The following is a 20,291-nucleotide window of genomic DNA, read 5'->3' on the forward strand; positions in this document are numbered from 1 at the left end:
GGCTCACCTGTGAACACTGGAGAACTGGAGACTAGGGCAAGAAAGGAGGGGCTGCTGGCAGAGTGTCTAGGAGTTCCCCAGACTTGAGCCTTTATCTCTGCTCATGGCTCCACCTCTTGTTCCTAATATGGTCTTTCCACCTCCCTCCACCCCATCATTGTTCTCCTGGGGGAATACAGGGTGAGCCACTCCGATGGACTGACATCACCAGCAAAAAAAAAAAAATGGGGGAACAGCTGAGGCTGATTTTAGACAATGGAAAGTGGGGGAGGGGAGAGGCTTTCCCTGACCCTGAAACTTTCCACTTACTCTGGGCAGCTCTATGGGTGTTTTTAAAAAGCAGGGAGAGGGGAGGGGAGAATATTGAAATAGAGAAGGGTACTTTGGCAACTCTAGAATGGTAGTTTTCACTCAGCGGATCCTAGTTGCCCTTCAGCTTCCCCCTTACTCTCACCCGGACTGTGTTGGATGCTGATCAAACTCCACTGGTTGAGTTTTACCTTTTGATTCCTGGTATTCAGGGAGCTTGAGGGACAGTGAGGAGGGGAGGTCACTCATGATCCTTGACAATTCCCCCAGATCTCCAGATCAAATTACTGTGCTATTTTGAGAGTCTCTAATTGGCAGAGAGACATCATTCCTCCCCCTTAAGAGCCACAGGGATGGAGTAAGAGGGTAGGGTTGGGATCTGGAAGGCCATCCCAGAGCTTCAAGAGGGGTGGGGAGAGAAGCAGGGGAGGGTCAGAGTAATCTAGATAGGATCATGTCCTCTGTTTCCCATAGTGATCTTTAAAGAGAACTTCTATATCCACATAGACCAAGGTGTTGCTGTCTTCTCGTCTCCCCACCCTCTGCTCCCTTCTTACCCCCAACCCCCCCACGCTCATCATCATAATCATCATTACCAGCTCTATTCTCCCCTGCTTAGTTCTAGGCCATGTTCATTCTTCTACTTGGGGCCTCATTACTGACAAGTGGCAGTTGATCCCAGTACACTGGCACCATACAATCTGAGAATATGCCAGAGGAGAGGTGGGCACTATTCAAGGTGACCAGAGCTATCAAGGAAGAATATAAATGGATCTAATTAGTCATTATGTCAAGGATAGATGGGTAGTGTTAATACTAAGCCCCAGCAATGGGGTAGCTGAGACACCCACCAGGGCAGAGGGCAAAACTGAAGTCCACTGTTGAGAGCTTCCAGTCACTAGAGGTAGATAGGCAGATACGCCATCAGCTGACTCTTTAAGGAAAGCAGAGAAACCAAAGCCCCCTACTGTGGGACTAGGAACAAGGAAGTCCCAGGGACAGGAAGCAGTGGATAATGGGGGGGGGGGTTTGAATAAGGAGGAGAAAAATACAAGGACAGGAGAAAATCAGAGATATATTCCTTCTAGCATAAGGGAAAGATATAGGAAGATTTGATACTCAAATTCCAGCACTCTCCTGCTCCCACACTAGTCCTCCAGTTTAAGACTGAAATCCTCGTAGGTTGCAGCCACTAGTGTTCCAAAGGGGTCCTGGAAAGAAGAGGTTCAGTAAAAAAGACAGGAGCCCCAGAGCCCTGGAGGTTGAAGTAGTAAAGAGTGTGATGCCAAAGTGCCCACTGCTGTAAGAATATGTTTGACATTTAGTTGGTTCCTAATTAAACAACCCAATATCAAACATATCACACAGAAGCAGGCAGGAGAGCTGTGGTGGTCACCTGCCTTCCCCCCACTGCAAAGAAAGGACAAAGCAGAAACACCAGGCACCAAGCATGGCTAGATGGAGAGCCATCTCCCTGGGGAAGGGCACCAAACCCTGCTCTTTGCCTCCCAAGACAGCTGGCTTTTACTCATCTGCCCTTCGTGCCGTCCCTGTCTCAGCTCCTCTCCTACCAGTGCCTGGCCTTTGCTGGATCACGTTGGCTTAAACCAGGGAGAATATCTGGCAGGGCTTCATGTCCGGGCACCTATCCTTCTTTAAAGCTCCTACACAGAGCTTCTCCCCCTGATGTCACGGCCCCAGCGCCCAGAGGATCAGCAGTGTCAGCAGCTCCTCGTCAGCCTAGCCACCTGCTCTCAACTCCCTTCCAGCTGCCCTGAGGCTTTCTGGGGGTGGGGGTGGGGGGCTTGTCCTCCTGCTTTACCTTTCCAACAGAACTCCTAAGCTTTCCATATCACCCCCACAAGACTGCTGACGGCTTTTCAGTGACACCATCCTGGAACCCTCCTGCTCTTGAGTACTACAGATAAGTAGCCACAAGAAACTTGCAGAATGCTTGGCTGCTGCTTCCCACCATCTTGTCCCTTCTCACCTTCTTCCCATGTCCTCCAGTCATCCTCCTTAAAGTCACCCTTGGATGTCCAGAAGAGAAGAGTGACATGTCTCACTGGCACGCTCCAGAGAAGAAGACTTATGGTCTCCCCTGCCTGGCAGAATTGAAACTAAGACTTGAGGAGATCAAGGGTGAGGGAGGAAACCCCCTGTGCCAGAGAGCAGCCTGCTGTCCTTAGGACTCTCCTCTTCTGGGGCTTTTTACGGCAAGAACTCCTGGGTTGGCTTCTCTAAGAGTCTTCCCTCACAGGGATCCAGCCTGGTTCCTTTCTGAGGGATTTTTCTTCCAAAGAGAATCCGGTTTGTTGAATGTCTTGTGGCAGGCAGATGCTTCTCTCTACTGTGGCAGAAAGGACCCCGGGTTATAGCTGCACTGGTGGGGTGGAGGGCTTGGGTGGAAGTGTGGGGGTGGGAGGAGAATGCTCTGCTTCAGCCCCCAGGCCTGTTCCATGTGTCCTTGTTCCCATTAGTCCAGACACCACCCGCCCCCCCCCACACACACACAAACACATATACCAGCTCCACAGTGCCCTTGATCTAGATCGATAGCTTGTCCCAAGCCTCAGTCAATTCTTGTTGTTTGGCTCTTGCCTTCCAGGGGAAGACTAACAAATGGGCATACAAGCCCCCAAAGTAGGCACCTGTGGTGTTGTCTTATGTCCTTGTTCCTTTATGGCTCTCAATGGGAGTTTGTGTGTAATTTTTACTTTCTTGACCGTCCCTCTTACTTTTACCCCCCAAGTTCTAGTTCCCTTCTCTGGGAACCTTGACTACCTTGGAGAACCAGAGGCTGGAGGGAAAGAGGCTGAGAAAGGGACTAGCAGGAATTGAAAGGACTTTAGTGTTTTTTTTTTTTTTTTTTATAATTTTATTTATTTATTTTCCCCCCAAAGCCCCAGTAGATAGTTGTATGTCACAGCTGCACATCCTTCTAGTTGCTGTATGTGGGACACGGCCTCAGCATGGCTGGAGAAGCGGTGCGTCGGTGCGCACCCGGGATCTGAACCCGGGCCACCAGCAGCAGAGCTCGAGTACTTAACCGCTAAGCCACGGGGCCGGCCCTTAAGGACTTTAGTGTTTAGGGCACTAGGGGAACAGAGGAAGAGACTGGGAATATTGATGTAGGGAGGAGCAGCTTTCTTAGAAGGACACTTTGGATGGCATAACTAGGCAGAAACATCAGATAACCTCTGATGAAAGCTTTCTGGCTATTCTGGAAATACCTTCTATACAGCCATTTCAAACAAGACTAAGCCCTTCTGAGCCAGAGGAGCTGGAGAAGGCACCAGCCACAGAGGGAAAGGGGCTAGATGGGTGTAATAGGGTGAACTACTCAGTTGATGTGATGAGAGCAGACAGAGTAGGCAGAGAGGATCAGAGGACATGGGCTCTGTAGGGGGCCAGTCTGCCAATATTGGAGTCAGCCTGGCACTGACAAGCCCTGGGGACAGAGGCCAAGGTCAGGGATCAAGGCAGAGGGGGTGGGGTGTTCTGTGGGTCCAAGTGAACAGAGGAAAGAGGAATCAAAGGAGTTGGTGAGGGAGTGTGGTGAGAGGTGGGGGGCAGCCATGTAATGGAGAGGAAATAAAAAGGGAAAAAACTATTATAGGGCAGGAAAACATCATTTGGGTTACCATTTATTGGGCATTATGTGCCACCTCTCTGCTAAGTGCTTTACTTAATCCCCACAGCAAGACAGTGAGGTAGGCATTATCTCCATTTTACATATAAGGAACTGTGATCCAGAAAGTTAAAGTAACTTGCTCAAGGCCACACAGACAGCAAGTGACAGAGCCAGGATTCAAACCGAGAGCTGTCCAGTGTTAAAGCCTATTCTCCTATCGCCAGGCTACACTGCCCATATAGAAGCAGCAGAGGGTGGCTGGGACACAGATACGAGGGAAGATGGAAGAAGTGAAGGTGGGATGGGCCTGCTGGAAGTTGAGGGAGGGCAGGGCAACAGGCAGAAGGAATGGGAGACTCAGTCTCAGGTTTGTGGGTCAAATGCAGGCCACGTGCGTGTGGTTTTGTCTCCTATAAAACTCATGTGATGCCGTCATTACTTGTTCAACGTCTGCTGCGCCCCCCAGCCTGTGAGCTCTGTCTTGTTTGGTGTAAGAATGCATGAGGAGCTATTGACTAAGGATAAGAGGGCTTGGGAAACAGGGCTGATGGGGGCTGGAGGATGAATGGATATATAGGACAGAGAGAGAGACAGGCACGGGATGAAGAATGACATTTGAGCTGCCTAACGGGGCTGGCCAGGGGGCTAGCAAGGGAACCTTTAGTGTCTGGGTCACAGGGAAATCTCCTGAGAGGGAAAAGGAGGATACCTATTGTGTGCCAAGCATTGGGCTTGCTCTCTACATACATTATCTTATTTAATCCTCATAATGATCCTATGAGAGTGGTGGTGGTGTCCCCATTTTCAGAAGAGGAAACTGAGGCTCAGAGAAGTAACTTACACATGGTGACACAACAATTAAGAGGTGAAGCCAGACTTTGAACCCACACCTGACTCCAAAGCCTGTGTTCTTCTCTTTATACCCTGCTGCCTCTCTGTGCTCATCAGTGGGGTGTGTAGGGAGAGAAGGAAGGAGAAGCTCTGACAGCTGAGATGAAAAATGTATGCTGAAGGATGGAGACAGACTTAGGGGTGGGGTAGGGGGTGGTGTAAATTTTGCAGTGGAGACATAGCTACACATGGAGTTGAGGGCAGGAAAAGATCAGTGTGGAAAGGATAAGTGACCAATGAGGATGCAGACTGCAAGATGAGAGAACAGGGAAAAGTATGTATGACGGTGATTACATCAGAGAGTGATAGTGTGTTCCTGCAACTGTTACTGGCTGCAAAATGGGGGTCTCTCTGGCTTGGGATGTCATTTGTATGTAAAATGGATCTTTATAAGTAAGTTCTCTATGGCCTATAGATGCATGTGATTAGTCAGTACTTTTCAGTATTTTTCAGAATTTTGAATGCCTTTTGATTTCCAGTCCCCCATAAATCCCACCATTCCTTATTTCTTTATACCTGCTATATTACTTGCCTGACCCCTGAAGGCATTTGAGTTTGGAACCCTGTATTTTGCAGAGGTGGGCATTTCAGGCAGAGGAAAGACTTGTTCAAGGTCTCACAATAACTGGCCAACTTGAAACCTAAACCCCAGGCCTCCTGACACTCAAGCACCACAGTGCCTGTGATTTTTTTTGTGTGTGTGTGAGGAAGATCAGCCCTGAGCTAACATCTGATGCCAATCCTCCTCTTTTTGCTGAGGAAGACCGGCCCTGGGCTAACACCCGTGCCCATCTTCCTCTACTTTATATGGGACGCCACCACAGCATGGCTTGGCAAGCAGTGCCTCAGTGCGCGCCTGGGATCCGAACCGGCGAATCCCAGGCCGCTGAAGCGGAGAGCACAAACTTAACCGCTTGCGCCAGTGGGCCGGCCCTGTGTGCCTGTGATTAATAGCCACATTAAGAGCTATTTGTCTAAGTATACAGAAAAGATCAGTGGAAGTGAGATCTGAGAGGTGGTGAGCAAAATCCAGGAAGCTATATTATGGTTATGGCAGCTGAAAATAAGCACTTTTGAAACAAATAAAGATTTAGGGCTGAAAGAATGAGTCAAGTGGTCTAAGTTTGAACCTTTAAGAGCTAGCTTTATTTGTTAAACCAAATCAAGATCCTCTACTCTCACAATGTCCATCTCTCAACCCCCCTCCCCCCACTTCACTTACATCAACACTGCATACCTCATTCTGACCACAAGGTGTCACTGTTGTTTTTACCAATGTCTCATAGATTCTTTCCCAAATAGCACCAGGGGGTTGACAGGAGAGTGAAAGAGGTGAGAGTGGGAGCACTGTGTTAAGTCCTGGGCAGATAACTAGATCCAGGTGTGTTTTGGGAAGGACGTTCAAGGTGGCAGGGGCTCAAGAAGGCTAGGTTCGCAGGCATGGTGAGAATGGAAGGACAATGTTTTGGATGCCATCAGAGTCTCTCTAAGTAAAAAGCTTTGCCCATCTGATTTAGTTCCTGCTGGTACTGCTGATGCTCCTTTTCAAACAGCTGGTGCAGGGCGGCTTGACGGACCTGGTGGGGAGGGCAGAACAGAGTGTGATGTTTGCCCTGTTTGGCCCTCTTTTTTTTTTTTTTGTAAGGAAGATGAGCCCTGAGCTAACATCCATGCCAATCCTCCTCCGTTTGCTGAGGAAGACCGGCCCTGAGCTAACATCTATTGCCAATCCTCCTCCTTTTTTTTCCCCTTTTTCTCCCCAAAGCCCCAGTAGATACTTGTATGTCATAGTTGCACATCCTTCTAGTTGCTGTATGTGGGACGCCGCCTCAGCATGGCCGGACAAGCGGTGCGTCGGTGCACGCCCGGAATCTGAACCCTGGCCACCAGTAGCAGAGTGCGTGCACTTAACCGCTAAGCCACGGGGCCCGCCCCTGCCCCCTTTTCTCATTCTCTCTCCTAGGTTGCCTTCTCATCACTCGTGTTCTCTTGGATCTGGACTTAGATGTGACATAAAGCTAGGCAATAGCATAGAGGCTGAACCATTGAAGGGGAAGCATACCCAATTTTTTCTCCATAGGTGAAGCCCCATGTTCAGCAAATATTTGCTGAGAACATACCATGAACCAGGAACTCTGCTAGGCACTTGGGATACAAAGATGGTGACATGACAGCAATTGGGGACTCCAGGGAGAGAGGGGTTCTGAGAGGCAGGTGCTGGGCACCAAGAAGAAGTTCTGAGTCACACCAAGATGAGAAGACCAAGAACTAGACTGTACTTTGGGGCTTTAGAATATGCCATCTGCAGCTGGATGCAAAGAATCACTTAATGAAAAAGAGCTTTAGCATGTGCAGTTAAACAGTTATTGCTCTGGTGTAATGGTGAAAACCTCGGAGGTATATAACACGTGAGACTAAGAGCTTGGGAATCCCAGTAGGCAAAGGCACTGGGCAGTAGTGGATGAGACTTCAGATCACCCTTGCTAGAACTCACCATCAGTAGTTGCTTGTTGGCCAGTGCCAACTCCTGTACCATGGTGTTCCGCATCCTTAGGGTGGCATATGGGTTTCTCCTCTGGCTCAATGTCATCTGCCACAGACAGTGAGTGTGTGAATTTCGCCACCTGCCCCAGGTATAGAGGTAGGGGTTGAATGGGTTAGAGTTAGGAGTGGAAACAAAAACCCCATCAGTGAGGCTGCTTCTTCACCAGAACATCTGTGCCAGTGTCAGAAGACTGCAAACTCCTTGAAAAGGTAACTAGAACTGACTCAGAACCTAGTATATATTAAGTACATTATGCCATTTAATCATCATAATAATCATGTGTCATAGATATTAATTTTTGCATTATACAGACAAGGAAACTAAAAGTTCAAGTGAGTTGCCCAAGGTCTCTCAATGGCAGACATGGGTATCAAATCCAATCTAAGGATTAATTCCTTCCATCATATCAGTGATCCTCAACCCTGGCTAGACACATTCTGGAATTATTTGTTATTTTTTGGGAGGATGATCAGCCCTGAGCTAACATCCATGCCAATCGTCTTTTTTTTTTTTTTTTGTGAGGAAGATCGGCCCTGAGCTATCATCTGCCAATCCTCCTCTTTTTGCTGAGGAAGACCGGCCCTGGGCTAACATCCAGGCCCATCTTCCTCCACTTTATATGGGGTGCCTGCCACAGCATGGCCTGATAAGTGGTGCGTTGGTGCGCGCCCGGGATCCGAACCGGCGAACCCCGGGCCACCACAGCGGAGCACGTGCACTTAACCGCTTGCACCACTGGGGCGGCCCCCCCAATCGTCTTCTTTTTGCTGAGGAAGACCTGCCCTGAGCTAACATCTATTGCCAATCCTCCTCCATTTTTTTCCATTTTCTCCCCAAAGCCCCAGCAGATAGTTGTATGTCATAGCTGCACGTCTTTCTAGTTGCTGTATGTGGGATGCCACCTCAGCATGGCTGGACAAGTGGTGCATCGGTGCGCACCCAGGATCCGAACCTGGGCTGCCAGTAGCGGAGCGCGCGCACTTAACCACTAAGCCACGGGGCCGGCCCTGCGTTACGGTTTTTTAATACATAAAAGGAATAATCAGAGCCAGGCCTGATGGCCTAGTGGTTAAAGTTTGGCACACTCTGCTTCGGCGACCCAGGTTCACTTCCTGGTCGCAGAACCACACCACTGGTCTGTCGCTTGCCATGCTGTGGTGGGGGCTCACACTGAAGAACTAGAAGGATTTACAACTAGGATATACAACTATGTACTTTCTGGAGTTAAAAAAAAAAAAAAAAAAGGAAGATTGGCAATAGATGTTAGCTCAGGGCGAATCTTTCCCACAGGAAAAAAAAAAAAGGAATATATGTATCATACACACATATACATATGCAAATATACGTGTATGTATCCTCTGCTCAGATAACCCATTGACATTTTTTAAAAATCAAGTATTTTTTTATGGAAGACCAGAAAATTAAATCCATACAGAAACATATTAAATCAAAAGTGAAAGTTTCATTCTTCTGGCCCAGTCCTTCTCAACAGTTATCACAGTTTCTTGTATATCTTACCAGAAAATTTTTCTATCATACCAGCAAGTATATCTTTTAATTTTTTTTGCTTGTTTGTTTGAGGCAGATCAGCCCTGAGCTAACATCCATGCTAATCCTCCTCTTTTTGCTGAGGAAGACCGGCTCTGAGCTAACATCTGTTGCCAATCCTTCTCCTTTTTTTTTCCCCCCAAAGCCCCAGTAGATAGTTGTATGTCATAGTTGCACATCCTTCTAGTTTCTGTATGTGTGACGTGGCCTCAGCGTGGCGGGAGAAGCGGTGCGTCGGTGCGCGCCCGGGATCTGAACCCGGGCCGCCAGTAGTGGAGCGTGCGCACTTAACCGCTAAGCCGCTAATTATTGGGACAGCCCAATAATTTTTTAAAGATGAAATCACACATTTATATAAGCAGTATTACTTAACAATTTGGACTTTTCATATCAGACATAGCGATTTGCTCCAATCTGTTTAAACACTGCCTAATATTTTTGTATCATCATTTAACCAGCTAGGTTGTTTCTAGCTTTTTTACTTCTATAAACAATGCTGTCATGAATGTTCTTGTGTATGTACATTTTAGTGCTTTTGTAGGTATTACATCCTAGATGTAGAGTTGCCAGTTCAAAGGATATATGAATTGTAAATTTTGATAGATTTCATCAAACTGCCTTGGTAGAAAAGACTGCATCAACCTTGACTCCCACTAAAATAGTATGCATTCTTCTTACCTCAGATCCTTGCTAGCTCTGAGTATAACCTGTGAAACCTTAAAACACAGGCTTATCCTATCCAATCCCAGACCATTTTAGTCAGAATCTTCTAGGCTAAGACCTGAGCATGCGTTTTTTAAAAAGCTCCCCCAGTGAAGGAATACAGTCTTTTGAGTCTTTTCATTCACTTATTCAACAAATACTGCATACACACTACATGATTAGTACAATGCCAGGCAACAAATATCTGAATTCACTTTAAAAAATACAAAAACAACAAAAACTTAATCCGATTTTCCTTCAGAGAATGGGAAGCCAAGGGCGATAAAAACCATTGTCTAGGGCCGGCCCTGTGGCTTAGGTTAAGTGTGCGCACTCCGCTGCTGGCGGCCCGGGTTCGGATCCCAGGCGCGCACTGACGCGCCAGTTCTCCGGCCATGCTGACACCGCGTCCCAAATACAGCAACTAGAAGGATGTGCAACTATGACATACAACTATCTACTGGGGCTTTGGGGGAAAAATAAATAAAATTATAAAAAAAAAAAAAAACATTGTCTATACAGCCTAACCTAGTGGGTACAAGGAGGCTGATCTCTGCTTGTGAGAACTAGGGCTGCTACTTCCTCCTCCATACCTGTTTTCCTTCTTGATGAGTCCCTAACAGGATGCAGCAGATCTGAGAGGTGCCTCAGGGAGGACAGGAGGGTGAAAAAGTCAAGCTGAAGGGTAAAGGAAGGAATAGAAGCAGAGATTACCTGTCAACCATCTTCTTAAGTCCCAGGGCCCTTTGAAAACTCTGCAAGAAAAGGAAGTTCTGTTGATCCACCTTGATCTCCAGTACCTCACCTCCAGTACCCTATTCTAGGGGAGACACATAGACCTTCCTCTTTTGAGACAGGGAGTGGCCAATTTCCTAGGAGAGGTGGGGAAAAAGTCCTGCTCCTTTCAGAATGGATCAAAGAAAACATGCAGGGGTTGCTATGGAACAAATATTTGAATACCTACTATGTGCCAGACATAGTCTCTCACTCCTGTTACTATCCTTGTGTTACATCAAAGGCCTCTCTCAGGAAACTGTCCACTTCTGGTAAATTGACCTGGAAACCTCACCCAGGGAAACTCCTCCAACCCAGCCCCTCCTTCCAACTCTGCATACCTCTTCTACTTTTATCATTTTTTCCACAGACATGTCTACAGACATGCTTGATGTGGTCTTAAGAGACTGAGCAGGCTCTCCTTTCTGTTTAGTTCAGTCACCGAGGTTTCAGTAGTCATAGCAACACTTATGCCTCCAACAATGACCCTAGGCCTAGGAGTTGGTCACCTGGCCTGTTGCCCGGGAGACCTGAGGGAATCCTGGTTCTCCAACCTTCTATTAGTGACACAGGCAATTCTATGAGCAAGGACCACAGTCCTAATTTTAGAATTTCTTCTGTTGGGGCCCCAAGGAGTATCCGTTTGGTGCTAGGTCCAGAGAGCATTATCATATGCATATTTTATTAAAAGGCAACTGTAAAGAAATGAATCATATGCTTTATTTTCTAACTGTTCATTTTATTAAATAACTTATAAAGTCAGACCAGTGCACTGGTCTGACCATGCCTTCACAATGCCCCATAGCATCCCCAATAAATGAGGGAGAATGAGATTATGTCACATGTCAAAATATTCTCTTTTCAATTTATTCACAACAGTATGGAATGAAAGTGGAAGGGCAGATCCTTGCACGTCAGGGAAGTTGTGTTGATGTTTCAACACAGCCTGGTTTAAGTGGAGCACCAGGGTAAATTATTCCACATACCACTTATGGCAGTACCTGACCGCCCCACCAGTTCCTGTCTGCCTTTCCCACCAATCAACTCTAAGATGTGTCAAACCAAAATGGTTCCCATTCAACCATGTACAAAGGGGGAGATATGGAAGACACCAAGCCCCATCACCCCAACTCTCAACCTTGGGATTATTTATAGTCTGGAAAAGGGCAGGTGAACTATGATCAAGACAAAGTGAGGCTTTTTAAGGAAGCTTTGACAGAAATATTAAGAAAAACATCTGAATTCAACTCCAGAAAAAAGTGCTACCAAGGGAAAATAAAGTCTTAACTGATGTTCTGAAACTGGCCATAAGAAAGGGTTGGAGAATGACCCTCTAGGCATGAGCTCTAAGAGCTCTGGGCACAACGGGAGATTTGGCTGATCCAGTCTGGGCCTGCTGAGCCAGAAGACCTGAAGGCTGCCCGGCAAGAACACCGCAGTCTGTCTGGCTCCATCAATAGCGAGAGTCCTTCAGCTCCATCACAGAGTACTCTCCAGTGTGTTATAGTTGTCCTTAAAGCTCTTCAATTCGAGGAAGTGCTTGGCACGTTTACTCTTCTGACTGGAGGGGAGGTATGTCACCTGGATGGTTGTTGGGGAGACTTCAGGAGACTGGGTTAGGTCTTTGGCTGCTGACTGGTGTTGTCGCTGAGAGCTCCCACTTCGTGCTTTGACGCTGAAGAATACAGACAGGGCAGGTCATGGCGAGAATGAGGACTCACAGAAAAATACAATTCAAGGTTCATCCATCTCATAAATGCAACTGCAGCCACAAATGGTCTCTGTCCTATCTTATAAACTAGTTACTAAAATCCCATCCGGTAGCTTGGAAATAGCAGAGAAACCAGTTTTCCCACTGGGTCCCTGGCTCTGGCTCAACCTTTTCTTCATCTCATGCTCTTCATCACTATGCCTAAAGAAACCTATTAATTTTTCTGACTCACCTACTGTGTGTATGCCACTAATATGCTCCCAGTCCAAAGAGAGTCTCTTGAAAACTGAATACCAAAAGTTAAGAATAGAGGGGCCGGCCCAATGGCGCAAGTGGTTAAGTGTGCGCGCTCTGCTGCGGCGGCCCGGGGTTCACTGGTTAGGATCCCGGGTGCGCACCGACACGCTGCTTGTCAAGCCACACTGTGGCGGTGTCCCATATAAAGTAGAGGAAGATGGGCGCAGATGTTAGCTCAGGGCCAATCTTCCTCAGAAAAAAGAGGAGGATTGGCATCAGATGTTAGCTCAGGGCTGATCTTCCTCACAAAATAAATAAATAAATAAAGACACAAAGCAAACACAAGGAAGCATTTAAAAAAAAAAAAAGATAAGAATAGAAATAACTATTGAGTACCTACCACATGTTAGGACATTAAACTTGGTGCTTTACCGATGTCTAATTTACTAACGTCCCAAAATCCCTACATGGTGGTATCATCTCTGTTTTGCAGCTTAGGAAACTGAGGGTCCATTAAGTAACTTGTCTGAGGTCACAAAACTAGTAAGTGACAGACATCTGGGATTCAAACCTAAGTTTGTCACATTTCAGAGCCTATACTCTTTTCACCATATCCATTGAACCTTTTTAGAAACTAGAAATCCAAAGAGACTGAATTTTTTTAAAAACTGTGGTAAAATACACGTAAAATTTACCATCTTATCCTTTTTTTTTTTTTGGTGAGGAAGAATGGCCCTGAGCTAACATCTGTTGCCAGTCGTCCTCTTTTTGCTTGAGGAAGATTGCCCCGGAGCTAAAAGCTGTGCCAATCTTCCTCAATTTTTTGTATATGGAACACCACCACAGCATGGTTTGATGAGCGGTATGTAGGTCTGAGCCTGGGATCCGAACCCGCAAACCCCGGGCCATTGAAGCAGAGCGCACAAACTTAACCACTACACCACCAGGCCGGCCCTATCTTATCTATTTTTAAATGTTTACAATTCACTAGTGTTAAGTACATTCACACTGTTGTGCAACCAATCTCCAGAATTCTTTTCACCTGGTAAAACAAACGCTCTACCTACTAAACAACTCCCTATTACCCCTTTTCCCCAGTCCCTGGCAACCACCATTCTACTTTCTGTCTCTATGAATCTGACTACTCTAGGTACCTCATATAAATGGAATCATACAGTATTTGTCTTTCAAAGAAAGTGAATTTTGAATAGGCCTCCTGCCTGACTTCTAGACCAAATGCCCTTTTCCATCCTCTCCACATGTTCATTTTCATTACTGTTCTACATAGTTTTTACTAGAACTTTTTGTCTTTAGGAACAAGGTAGTTCATTTTTAGTAACAGAGAGAAGACAGGACAGACATATGGCTCATCTTCAGATAAAGAGCCATATTCAACACAGCAAAAAACAGATGTATTCTTTTCATGTCTGATAACTAACTTTTTATTCCAGATTGGCTTTCCCTCTTCACCTTTTCATTTTAACGTTTACATAAACAACATAATGAAGCTATGTTAGCACATATTTAAAACATTCCCAGACAAAAGTCATGATTCCTCTCCTATAACACACTCAACAGCTGATTCTATAGTGATGCCCTTTGTTTCAGACAGGGTTAGTAATGCTTTAAGTGGTAATAAAAATGGGTGGCATTTAATTCTTACTTTTATCAGACCAAGACACAAAAGACACTGGGACCCTGGAAGAGAAGGAATCTCTATGTGCTGAAAAACTTTATTCTAACATTTTATTGACCTGGACTAAAAAATAGAAAAAAAAAAAAGAGGTGCACAAAAGTAGAAGCTGATCTTAATAGCTTGTAGAGCAGCATCTGCTTTCCAATGTGCACAAGAGGCAGTTCTAATAGTCTAGAACCTGACAACTCTTATGTTACCATGGATTTTGTTCATAATGCTTTACGAAGGTCATCTCATTGTGGGAACAGTCCAGCACTGCTATATTCTCTAACCTGCCCCTTTGACATGTTCCCCTCCAAACTCACATTGTGGCCAGCTCACTCAGGGCCTCCTGATAGTGCAGGTACTCACTCTGGCCAAAGACCTGAGGAAAGAGGAAGGAAGAGTGAGGATCTCTCAGTCTGGGGCATCCCTTTAGTTCCCTGAAGGAAAAAGTGGCCATCCAGCTTACCCCTGTCCCATAGCGGGCTGTCTCATAGCCATCCAGCAGAGTATCAATGAGTGCTTTGCGCACACCTTTGAAAGGAGTACTACTGTTTCGAAGATCTAGTAGGTAGGAGCGGAAATTCTTGCCCATTAAGGAACGGGGATGCCGGCCTTCAGAATGAAATGGGATCTCTGAGGAGATAACAACACAATGATATTCCTTCTCCCATTCATCTTTCTAGTCAATTTCCCTAACTTAGAAATGGGTCCAATGAGTGAGCTGGAGAGAAATTCTAATAGAATTATGACAGAGGTACAGAGCTGTGTCTGAGTGGTCACTTGGTGGTGGCAACACAATCGTAAGCTATATCAATGATACATGATAGTATCATTGTCCTATTTACACTCCTACTTACCCATCCTGGCTTTAAAATACAAACTATGTTTTGGTAGAGACAGAGCATATATGACAATGGTCACAGAATGAAAAAAATTTAAGAACCCTCTATCTTGGGCTTAGTGAAAAAGCAGGTATCACCTGTCTTTTGTGGAAAAACAAATTACCACCATCCAGTTTATGAAACTAAAGGTCTAAAGAGAAGAACAAAACAAATCCAGACTCTTGAGAAGAAATCACTCACCTACATCATTTCCTTAGGCAAAATAGTACCCAGTACTTGCAAAACTCTAGGAAGTTCCTACTAGCCAGGGATGTGCAGAAAGGACAAATTCTAACATACATAAAGTGGGTTCCTCCCTCTCTTCCCCAGGTGAACTTTCAGCATCCTGAGTGGCCCGTCAAGTAGCCCTTACCAGAGGCACGGATGGCATCCAGAGCTTTCATCCTGTATAGATAGTTGTAGCAATCTGTTGAGAAAGACATTGGTCTCAGGCATAACCCTCAAAATTCTCCAAACTCCAGCAAGCTAATAACTGCCTCCCCACTTCTTCCTTTTTTTTTTTTTTGCTGAGGAAGCCTGGCCCTGGGCTAACATCCATGCCCATCTTCCTCCACTTTATATGGGATGCTGCCACAGCATGGCCTGACAAGCAGTGCATCAGTGCGCACCCAGGATCTGAACTGGCGAACCCCAGGCCGCCGCAGCTGATCTCGCGCACTTAACCGCTTGTGCCACTGGGCCGGCCCCCTTATTTATTTATTTATTTTGAGGAAGATCAGCCCTGAGCTAACATCTGATGCCAATCCTCCTCTTTTTTCTGAGGAAGCTTGACCCTGAGCTAACATCCATGCCCATCCTCCTCCACTTTATATGGAATGCCGCCACAGCATGGCTCGACAAGCAGTGCGTTGCTGCGCACCCGGGATCTGAACCGGTGAACCCTGGAGGGCTGCAGCGGAGCGCGCACACTTAACTACTTGGGCCACTGGGCTGGCCGCCGCCCCCCCTTTTTTTTTTGTGAGGAAGATCAGCCCTGAGCTAACATCAATGCTAATCCTCCTCTTTTTGCTGAGGAAGACCCGCTCTGAACTAACATCTATTGCCAATCCTCCTCTTTTTCCCCAAAGCCCCAGTAGATAGTTGTACGTCATAGTTGCACATCCTTCTAGTCCCACATCCTGCTGCATGTGGGACGCAGCCTCAGCATGGCCAGAGAAAGTGCATCGGTGCGCACCTGGGATCCGAACCCGGGCCGCCAGTAGCGGAGCGCGCACACTTAACCGCTAAGCCACGGGGCTGGCCCCCACACTTCTGACATACACCCAGTAACAGAGGACCTAAGCTGCTGAATTTGCCAGCAGCTATGCTGACAACTCTGAAAGCAAAGGTATTCTGAACTTGTGGGACTCCTCACTAAAGTATCCTCCAAGAGCATGCCACATACTCTGATTTCCCTGGGTTTCCAGCTGTAGCAGTCTTGCATCATCATCTGCAAGGAGCTGAGGTTCATACTTGATATCCTGAACCCTGGATAGTCGGATATCGATCTCCTCTTTTAAGTCCTGTTCACAAGGAGAAAAAAATACACAATCACTTACTCTGTACTCAGCTTCCTATCAATCTGGAAACGGGGCAGAGCAAGCGAAGAACTAAGACAACAGAAGCAGAGAAAATGCTCATTTGGCTAATGAAATTGCCAGATAAGACTCAAGAACTGAAGAATGGGATTGGTTTCTCTGAGAACCTCTCCAAACTGTACATCTCTGAGCTAGATCTTTTAACCTGCCAGAATTCCTTCAAGCTCTATAGCATCAACGTTATTTCTGACTTTGAATTGGGTTTAGAAGAATCTTGGTTAGGTGTTATAAAGAACTTCCTGAGCTGGGAAAAAATGGACAGCAATTGGAAGTCATAATCTACTCTAAAAATCTATAAGGAGGCCTGTATATGGTTTCTAATAGTTTGGCGACTTCCCACCTGGTGGACCACAGGACTTCTACAGGCTTTCTTCTAAAGCATATTTAATTTTTTAAGTAGCTAATTCACATTCATGGTATAAAATTCAAAAAGGTACTAACAGCATCACCCCTCACTTACCCAGAAGCAACCACTGTTAACAGTTGCATATTCATCTCTCTTACTTAAGAGGGTTGGCAGAGCCCCAGTAAGTAGATTTATTTTCTTATAACTTTTTAGCAACTTCCACTGTGAAATATACCATACACACAATACATATATGTACATTTTAAGTAACTATAAAAATCATTAAGATGAAAACCTGTATGCACTATCCAGGTTATAAACTGGAACATTACCAATGCCTTTGAAGCCTTGTGTGCCCATCCCTGATTGAATGCAACCCCCAATATTCATTAGTCAACAATCTTCTTATTTTTCTTCACTGTTTTATCATGTCACCCTAAACAAGACGGTTAGCTTTGCCTGGTTTTGAACTTTATACAAATGGTAAAATACTTTTTGAATTCCTTTGCAACCTTTTAAAATTTTAAATAAATTTTATTAAAGTTGAATTTACATGCCACAAAATGCATCCATTTTAGGTGTGCAGATTGACGAGTTTTGACAAATGAAGATACCCACTCAACCACCATTCCAAAATACAAAACATTTCTGTCACCCTAAAATGTTCTTCATACCCCTTTGCAATCAACCTCCCCCTCCCTACCCCAGGCAACATTGATGTGCTTTCTATCAATATAGTTCTGCCTGTTCTAGAATTTTATATAAATGGAATGGAATCATATGGCTTTCATGAATGACTTTATGGATTTTTTCACTCATTTTTGAGATTCGTTCATGTTCCCACTTTTTTCATTCAAAAATATTTTGGAGATTCATTTCTGTTCATATATTTATCTTCAGTTTATTTTCATTCCTTATAGTATTCCAGAATACAAATATATCATTATATATCCATTCTCAAGTGGAGATTTAGATTGACAGTTTCTTTTTAAAACATTATGAACAATGCTGCTATGAATATTCTTGTACATGTCTTCTGGTACACATGAATGAAAATTAATTTCTCTAAGGTAAGAGTGGAATTCTGGGGTGTGGATTAAGTACACATGCAATTTTACTAGATAATGCCCAAATATTTTCCAAAGTGGTTTTGCTAACTTATACTTCCACCAGCAATGGATGAGAATTTAGATGAAAGAATTTTTTAAAGCAAAAGAAATCCTGATTTCATCTTGTCTAGGGGACTCCTAAATAGTCAGTTTTGAACGGCTCATGATGTACTGGAAGCAAACCCTAGATCCCTTTTATGGGAAGCAGTTGGCATTTGGAGAACTGAGGGAATGTAAAAGGAGCACTGTTGAGGCTGCAGTCCATGACATCTTCCTTGAGGCTTTCCATGAAATATATCAGCAAAGAATATGGAGGCAAAGGTTAATAGTACTGGTTACTGAAAGAATATTGGTCCAGGAGTTGAGAGAATTGTGTACTAGCTCTAGCTTTCCCACTAACTTGCTTTTCACTCAACAATGAATTATTGAGTACCTACTATGTGTAGGACCTGGTTTTACAGTGGTGAGCAAAACTGGCATGGTGCCTGCGTTCTTGAAGCTGACAGTCTAGTGGAAGAGAGAGGCATTAAACAAATAAACAAACATAAAAGAAAATTTGTGGTAAAATGTTATCTAGAAAAAAAATCAGAGTACTATGAGAAAACAAAGAAGAGGACCCACTTTAACACAGGTACTAAGCATTTTTCTTTGGGGAAATAATATTTGAGCTAAGATCTAAAGAACAAATGAGCTGGCCAAGTGAAGACCAGAGAAAGATCATTCTAGGCCACAGTAACAGTACATGTAAAGGTGGGAAATTCAACCAGTGTAGCTGGATCCCAATGATCAGGAGAAAGCTATACAAAAGGAGGTTGGTAAGGGGAGCAGCTGCCTTTTACCCAGAAGTGGAAGATAGAAGAAGCAGGATGGGGGTGGAAGTGGGGTATCAAGAGTTCTGATTTAGATATGTTAGGTTTGAGACACCTATCAGACATCTAAGTGGAAACATTAGGTAGGCAGTTGGATATATAAGTATCCAATTCATTACAGAGGTTTGGAATAGAGATAAAATTTCATCAGTAGATATTTAAAGCTAAGGAAAGGAAGGCAATTACCTAAGCAGAGAGTACAGTCGAAGAGACCAATGGTTCTTCACTTTATATATATCCTCAGGTAAGTTGCTTCCTTTTCTTAGGTTTCAGTTTGTAACATGAATAATGGAACTAGATGATTTATGGGGCCCTTATAAATCCAAACTTCTGCAAAGGCAACTCTTCTCATTGATCTGAGGCTAATTCTAACCACCCTAATCCCATCCTAAAACAAAATTTAAAAAAACAAACCAACAGAAAACACTGGGTAGATTACAAGTTGAACTGGAAAACATCTTACCACAAAGAGTTGGAAATTTTAATCCAAGTCCTTCATTCTGCAGATGCAAAAACTGAAGTTCCTGGGTAAGCCACATGCTGTGCCACAGCAGTGAGCAGGTAAGCCAAGACCCAAGCTGACCGTTACTGCTCAATCTGCTAAGGTAAGCACGTGGGTAACTGGACAAGGAAACATGGGAATTAAAGTCATTTCTAAAGACAAAAGAAATCTCATTCTGGACCCTAATAGATCTTGAGAACCAGGCCTATCTCGTGCCTTAAGGACGTACCTTGGGGGCATTGTGTCCCACAGGGACATGAGGTCCCCGTCGGGATTTCATTGCAAAGCGCATGATTTGCCTCTTCACAAAAATAAATAGCAGTACAAACACCTGTCCAAAAGATAAGTAAAGATTCTTTAATAAAAAGACACTGGGAAAAAAAAAGGCATGACTTCATTTCAAATCCCCAGTTTCGGCTATCAGGGATGCTTCGGGGTATAACTTGGGGCAAGCAAGGCTGTCAGAGATGGGGTGGATAGACGGAACCCTGCAGCGGGGAGGCGTGGGGGTCTGGTCCTAGGGTTTAGAGGGAGGGTTCTCGGTCAGGGGCGGGGCGGTCCGAGCCAGTGACTTACGCTCCCAGGTGCTCCTGGGATACGAGTCAAAGCCCAGAAACAGCGCAGGTGAGTGGGTGGAGAATGAGGCTAGGGAACAGCTCAAGAGGAGGGTCTCTACTGGGTCAGACGCGACAGCAGGGTAGGGGATCTCCTCACCAGGCTCCCGTAGGCCATCACCAGCACGACATTCACCCCGGACAGCCAGTTACTGCTGGACGCCATGGCCGCGCCGCCCCGCCCCGCGCAGAACCTCTCCGGTTTACCCCGCTGCCCTGCCTCGTCAGCCCGGGCTCCGCGGAGGCAACGGCGCCTGGGTTCCCTGAAGCTCCTCAGCCATTTCCTTACGGGGAAAGACCAAGGCTGACCCGGCCTGAAAACATGGCGGATGGGGGGGGT

The 20,291-nt window shown here is 45.4% G+C and overlaps 1 protein-coding gene across 1 annotated transcript; it reads right to left on the minus strand.

Annotated features, from left to right (window-relative positions):
- Positions 1 to 5,957: 5,957 nt before the first annotated feature.
- On the minus strand, positions 5,958 to 20,285 carry C4H1orf43 (chromosome 4 C1orf43 homolog). Its single transcript, XM_058539275.1, has 10 exons — positions 20,052 to 20,285; positions 19,567 to 19,668; positions 16,319 to 16,436; positions 15,287 to 15,340; positions 14,499 to 14,665; positions 14,353 to 14,411; positions 11,985 to 12,078; positions 10,344 to 10,384; positions 7,329 to 7,458; positions 5,958 to 6,411 (listed from the first exon to the last, which is right to left on the minus strand). The coding sequence occupies exons 1-10, from the start codon at positions 20,115 to 20,117 to the stop codon at positions 6,310 to 6,312; spliced, it is 933 nt and encodes a 310-aa protein (XP_058395258.1). The 5' UTR covers positions 20,118 to 20,285; the 3' UTR covers positions 5,958 to 6,309.
- Between the last annotated feature and the right edge of the window lie 6 nt (positions 20,286 to 20,291).

The sequence above is a fragment of the Diceros bicornis genome, chromosome 4 (assembly GCF_020826845.1).
Source record: "Diceros bicornis minor isolate mBicDic1 chromosome 4, mDicBic1.mat.cur, whole genome shotgun sequence".
NCBI classification, from domain to species: domain Eukaryota; kingdom Metazoa; phylum Chordata; class Mammalia; order Perissodactyla; family Rhinocerotidae; genus Diceros; species Diceros bicornis.

What these genes read in the sequence shown, in the direction of transcription:
- C4H1orf43 (XM_058539275.1), bottom strand. Translation starts at nt 20,117, where the DNA reads ATGGCGTCCAGCAGTAACTGGCTGTCCGGGGTGAATGTCGTGCTGGTG. An exon ending in TGGGACACAATGCCCCCAAG is followed by an intron (nt 16,437 to 19,566) that starts GTACGTCCTTAA and finishes CCTTGTGAACAG; the next exon opens with GACTTAAAAGAGGAGATCGA. An exon ending in GGAAACCCAGGGAAATCAGA is followed by an intron (nt 15,341 to 16,318) that starts GTATGTGGCATG and finishes CTTTCTCAACAG; the next exon opens with ATTGCTACAACTATCTATAC.